This window comes from Phaseolus vulgaris, chromosome 8, assembly GCF_051622355.1.
Source record: "Phaseolus vulgaris cultivar YP4 chromosome 8, ASM5162235v1, whole genome shotgun sequence".
Taxonomy (NCBI): Eukaryota; Viridiplantae; Streptophyta; class Magnoliopsida; order Fabales; family Fabaceae; genus Phaseolus; species Phaseolus vulgaris.
In genome coordinates this window covers 28,160,012-28,166,380 of record NC_143505.1, presented here as the reverse complement: position 1 = coordinate 28,166,380, position 6,369 = coordinate 28,160,012, and the positions used below count along the sequence as shown (strand labels likewise).

The 6,369-nt window shown below is 31.2% G+C and overlaps 1 protein-coding gene across 2 annotated transcripts; it reads left to right on the top strand.

Annotated features, from left to right (window-relative positions):
• The first annotated feature begins 3,639 nt into the window (after positions 1 to 3,639).
• Positions 3,640 to 6,051, top strand: LOC137826837 (PLATZ transcription factor family protein). Of its 2 annotated transcripts, none has more exons than XM_068632984.2 (5): positions 3,640 to 4,054; positions 4,145 to 4,327; positions 4,413 to 4,487; positions 4,833 to 4,973; positions 5,123 to 6,051. In XM_068632984.2, exons 1-5 carry the CDS (start codon positions 4,052 to 4,054, stop codon positions 5,465 to 5,467), a joined length of 747 nt encoding a protein of 248 aa, XP_068489085.1. In that variant the 5' UTR covers positions 3,640 to 4,051; the 3' UTR covers positions 5,468 to 6,051. The 2 variants fall into 2 exon arrangements, with proteins under 2 accessions (XP_068489085.1, XP_090149516.1); XM_090293390.1 differs by having other exon boundaries at positions 3,830 to 4,046; positions 4,133 to 4,327; positions 5,123 to 5,936.
• The last annotated feature ends 318 nt before the right edge of the window (positions 6,052 to 6,369 follow it).

The following is a 6,369-nucleotide window of genomic DNA, read 5'->3' as shown; positions in this document are numbered from 1 at the left end:
ATAGTTAAATATCACCTCAATACATAAGAGTTTAAACCGATTACTCCCAATCTCAAAGGGTAGAAATAGCCACACATACTTCTAGCACCTTTCATTCTCCTAATTGGTTACAATTCACTCAATGGTGTTTTCCTCTCAATCTGGCACCCCAAGGTTGTGCCTATAGCCCCCTATTTAACCTAATTTGCTAGGTTTAGGTGACTTCCTGCGTTGTGCTTTGGGCTTGTTCATAAAAACATAAAATTAGCCCAATTAATTTGACGCATTCTCGATGCTGAGTTGGAATTGTTTTTCTCTCTTTTGTGCGTTCTAGGCCTTCTAGCTTTCTCCTTTTAGCATATGTTATTCTTCTTTAGTCCAAATCTCCATTCTTCCCTAGAAACCTGCAATTAACACCAAATTTGGTTATAAAATGCTCTTATTCAATTAAAGATCATAAAAAATCTAAAAATGTATAAATTCACAAATTATGATTATTTTATGTGTAAATTAACAATTAATACTCATAAGTGCCTATATTTCAATATGAAATATTACAAAAATTAGGCACATATTAGAATAATGTATAATGTAGAAAGCTCCATACTTTGAAAATCTAATTAAAATGTTTTATTCCAATATGAAGATCACATAACTTGGTAACCTATATATCGATGTTGATAAAAAGAAGATTAAAATCTCACATTTAGATTGGTTGCCTTTGATTGATTTAAGTATCAAAGTTAGAAATTGTCATCTTCAAATATCCTTGAGGAGCTCAATTATGATAGTGATATGACATTGAATTCCATGACCAGACTAGATGTGCACAATCAAAATGTCAGGAATGTACGTGTTTGTGCACATATTGAGTATAAAATTTTTGGCTCAGTTATTCCATGAAGACATTTTTATGTTATGGTCATGAAAAATAATATATTGATTAATTGACATCATTACATCATGCAACATGTGTTTAAATGTCGGGACAATAACATACTCTTTCATATGACATTATGATTACACATATCGACTCACTATGACGTGGACTTGACTATCAATGCATTTGTGAACTAGGTTGGTCACACTATTTTGAATGATGCTTGATCACAATTTCGGTTTATTTTATTAAGGTTTACTACATTTACAAATTCTGCTTAAATATTTTACAGTTATGAATATTCCAATATTATATATTTTTTCAAAATCAATTTTTAAATAAATCCATAATGTTAGATAATTTGTTGTTTTTCAACTAAGATTTTGAACCATAACGAGATTTATGTTTTATTCACATGCAAATTCTATGTACAAATAAGTAAATCATATTTTATTTTTAATTAATTTTAATAACAAAGAAAAAATTATAATCTTACAATTTTATCAATTAATTTTTTTTATCAATCATATTTATCATATTATTAATAAATTTTAATAATTTTTTTCATTTTTTTTTCTTTCTACTTTCTTTTCCTTAATTTAAATAACCCCACTTTTATTCCTTTTTTTTTCTTCAAATCTATTTTTTTTCCATCAATTTCAAACAAAGGAGAGTTTAAATACTCATTATAAGCAGTGAATAGATATAGTAAGTAATATTAGTATAGGTTCATTTGTGAATTTTTTTAAACGAGTTTATTGAAGAAAAAAAAGAATATTTAATTAAACTAAATTATCTGAAAGTATGGCAAGGATACAGGTGGTGGTGGGTACAATTGTCATTATGAATATGGTCATTTTAAGCCCTATTCCCACAGGGCACTTTTTCTACCATTTTTTTACCGAGAACTGAGAAAAGTCACTGTTTCTTGTCTTGTCATTTAGCACTTAGCACGGTGAGAGAGAGAGAGAGAGATAACGCGCCAGCAAGACAACCATTCATAAAGAACCATTTGGTTAGGGTTTTTAGGGTTTTCGGGACATGGGCTCTTGGTAAACAACAATGCAAAAAGGAAAGTTGCAATTTTTATTCCATTATTCTTCATTATTTTATGCTTATACCCATTTTTTTTTCTGAGTTTTAAATCACAAATACTTTCAATCTTATAATCATGTCTCGCAATTTATATTGTTACTATGACTGGAGTTATATTTTAAAATAATAAAAAATATGTATACAAAATCATAAAACATAATTTTTTTTCTGTAATTTTAATATTATTATTGTTATTATTGGTAGTAAAATAGTTTTGGCTGTTTAATATATATATATGCATTGTTTAAGAATATGTCAGAGCCTAAATGTTGCTTTCTGATGTTAAAAATTATGTTAATCTATCATCTCGAACAAGTAAAATAGGATTATTTTTAATATAATTGTGAGTTTGTAGACTCTGTAATAAAAAGTGTAATGATTTTAATTCTTTATATATGTACATAATTTTTTTTATACTAATAATTTTTATTATAAATCTAGAATTTTAATAGATTTTTCTTGTATTTTGAGACTTTATTTATGGGATTTAAATCAAACTCTACTTACTTAATGGAAAGCTTAATTCTATTTGTGTGAGTGTAATGTTGGTTAATTGCTTTAATTATAAGAAATTACTCACGGAATATATTTTCACGAAAAAATAATATAGATAATAAAACTAAAACTAAATAGGTAATAGGCAAGCTAAATAAACTTTGCTATATTATTTTTTTAATAATATCCACGATAAGTTTATTCACTTTATCATACTTATGTTAAAAATTGTATCCGGCATAAATTTTGTTTTGCTAACTAATAAAACATTGATTCTTATTATGAATTTATTAAATTTTATAATAATTACTTTAAAAATCATACTCAACATATTTTTTAATTCAGTAAATATTTTATAAACATAACATGGAAATTAATTAATTTTTTTAATGCATAATCGAATATTTGATTGAATTTAATATTTAATAATTAGTAATTTTCTCAACTATAGACTACCAAAATATATTCAACTAATAAATATTTGACACCGAAAAGATGAATATTAAAAAGGTTACATTCCCAACTGTCTATGTTTATTTTTCTAATTCATTATCATTAAATGTTTTAATTAACATAAAATTTAGTTATGTTATTTTTCTGTTTACATAATGTTGGGAATGTAATTAGCATTCATAAGTATTCTATAAAAAAAAAATCAAAATAATTGTTATATTTTACTTTAATATTGATTACTTTTTCTACTATTACTTACATAAAATATGTAATATAGTATTAACAATAAAGTTATTTTAGATTCAGTTTTAATAATTTTCCATGAACAAAAAATATTTTAAATTAAAACTTAAATATGTTTTAGTCATTGTAAAATTAACTAGTTATACTTTTGGTTTCTATAAAATGAATGAATTTTGATTTTTTAGTATTTTTTTGAAATAGCATATATGAAGAATTTGAAATGATGATTTAAATTATTATTGAAGGGATAAGAAGTTAATGATAGTAGTTATAATGGTGAAAGAAGAAGGAATAACAGGAAATGAATTAATAAAGTGGTGAAAGAAATTGTTGGTGATAGAAATTGGAAAAGAAGAAGGAAGAGTAAGATGTATCTGGTAAAAATTGATTTGATATGATAATAATTGTTTTTTTGCAAGATTTTGATAAGTTATTTGATGAAGCTTGTCCAGCAATTAAGTGTAGTGTACGACTGAATTGTCTTTAATTGTGGCTACCCTCCCCACCATTCCTCTCACCTTACCACATCCTTTCTTTCCTTCTCGCCTATTCTTTCTCGGTAACAGTAATATTTGTATCTTCAGCTGCCAGGCGCCGTTTCCTTTTACTCTCTCTTTCTCTCTCTTCCTTTTTCAAAATCCAGTTTTTACTTACTCTGATCATGCCTCCACTGCCTCACTCCTCTCCATAACCATCAACCACTCACTCAATTCTTTTTCCTTCCTCTCCACACCCAAATTCAAATTTCACTACCAAAAAAAATGCTTCAATTTATTCACCTTTCACTCACCTCGCTGCTCTCTTCTCTGGCCATTCCATTTTTATGCCTCTTTTCATCTTAATTCGCTTCACTCTCCTCACGCCAACACTCGTCAAAATTCAAATTGCCAAGGGAAAAAAATAATCATGGTGGACTTGCTTGCCGCCTTCTTCTCTTTGTTGTTCCATTTTCTGTTTCTTTGCTGAATTTGTTTTAATTCAATTCATTCACCCCTGCAGTTCCTTTCTTCCTCGTCTCATGCTCCCCGTTGGCTTCAAGTCCTCCTCACCGAGAAGTTCTACAACGCTTGCATAATTCACGAGGAGGCAAAGAAGAATGAGAAGAACGTGTATTGCTTGGATTGTTGCATCAGTCTCTGCCCTCACTGTTTGTCCCCTCACCGCTCTCATAGACTCTTGCAGGTACTCTTCCACAGAAGACGCAACCAAAACATTAAGAGAAAAGACGGGAAATATTTCTTTAACTTTTATTTACACTCTTTTTCAGATTAGAAGATATGTGTATCATGATGTTATAAGGTTGGATGACGCTGCAAAATTAATTGACTGCACTTCAGTTCAAGTAAGTTTTTCTCTTTCTTTTTTCCTTTTAATATTCAAATACAGCTTCTGTTCATTCAGCATGATTCAGCAAAATTATTAAGTTTCATTAAAACACACTTGAAAAAAATAAATTCTAGCCCTGCCTAATTTCCTTCTTGCAACTTCAACCTAAACTGTGTTCATACAATGAGTTTCAATTAAGCTAAGAAGAGGAATTTGCCAAGTTGGAATTTCAGTGTTTTCCCCCTATCGTGTCTGTTTTACATGATAGTGAGTGGAAGTTGCACAAATGGATAGTTTGCCTTGTGAAATGTTTTTTTAGCTCTATTACTCACACCCACATGGTTATTTTTTCTCTCTACAGTCTTACACAACCAACAGTGCAAAAGTGGTATTTTTAAACCAAAGGCCACAGACAAGGAACTTCAGAGGCTCCGGCAATTTCTGCAGCACCTGTGACAGAAGTCTGCAAGACCCATACCATTTCTGCTCCCTTTCTTGCAAGGTTCTCTTTTATCACTTCTAATTTCGCCCCCTTACCAACTTTATAATTATTATTCCATAATATATAATGTGTTCCTACCCTTTTTTGCATATACTTTTTTCTCTTACGGCTCTTTTCTCATTCATATACATGTATTGTTCTTTTCACAGATTAATTATCTCGTCAGAACAACGGGTTCTCTCTCCGGTTACCTCTTCGAGTGCAACTACTTGCCCTTATCAGAATCTGGGCTCGACGATGGTCTGATGACCCCAGACTCGGTTCTCGAACCGGCCGGTTCGGCCCGAACCTCGTCAGGTTCAGGAGGGTATGGCGGGGCTGATTGCAGGACCACCCTGGCTTGCACTGCCACCACTGAGATTGTGAGGAAGAAGAGAACCGGCGGCTCTGGTTTCCGGCCACCGTGCAGACCGGCATGTTCGCCTGTGTCGGAAATCTCGGCGGGTCTGATGAACCGGAGGAAAGGGAACCCCCAGAGGTCCCCGCTGTATTGAAGGACTTGCGAGAGGGTGAGGAGGTTATTTGATATGAAAACCATCTCATGAAAGAAAACAACTTTTTGGTATTTTGTTGTTATCATTATCAATTATTCTAAATATTATCATGGAGTTTAAATCTGGGATTGGAACTAAATACACTTTACAGGGAAGAAAAACCTCCTAGTTTTGTAGATTATCACCCTCTGCTTTGTTGCTGCTATGTATCTATCTATGTAGCCGGTTTGTTGGAACAGTGTAATGATTTGTTTTGAGGTTGATTAGTAGTGTACTGTTATAGTAGTATATAATTGGATTTGGGTGTTGGTAATGTGTATGGTTTCTCTGGGCTAATGTGATATTTGGTTGGATTAGGAGAAGTTGGAATGCCAAAACTTAGAATGGAATGGTTAAGAGGTGCAGATAGAAGTGAATTTTTGGTTTACTTGAATGAGGAAAAAGCAGAGAGCAGGGTTTTTAAGAGGAAGTGGCTAAGTGTTGAGTCTGTCCCACACTAATCTTATGGTAATCCAAGAATAGCAAGGATTGGGATTGTACTGCACGATAATTTGTCCTATTTTTTTCCTTCTCGTTTCTGCTTCCTGGTGCAGCGTCGTGACAAAATTCAAAGACAGTGGTCTTTAATTTATTGCTATTTGTCCCTATCCCGTTGCGCTGCATTTGAGGTGTCCTATGGGAAACTTGCAACTTCTTTAATCAACTCCCAACCATTCGAATCATATACATTAAATGGTGGGTTTTTTTTATAACTTTACGTCACCATAAATATCCTTTGTTTGAGGAAAATAAATTATTCAAATGCTATTTTAGTAAATTATTATTTTTATTTTATCAAGGTCTCCACTTTATTATTATATGTTTTTACTCAAATTATTCGTGCAAAATTAAATTATAATTTT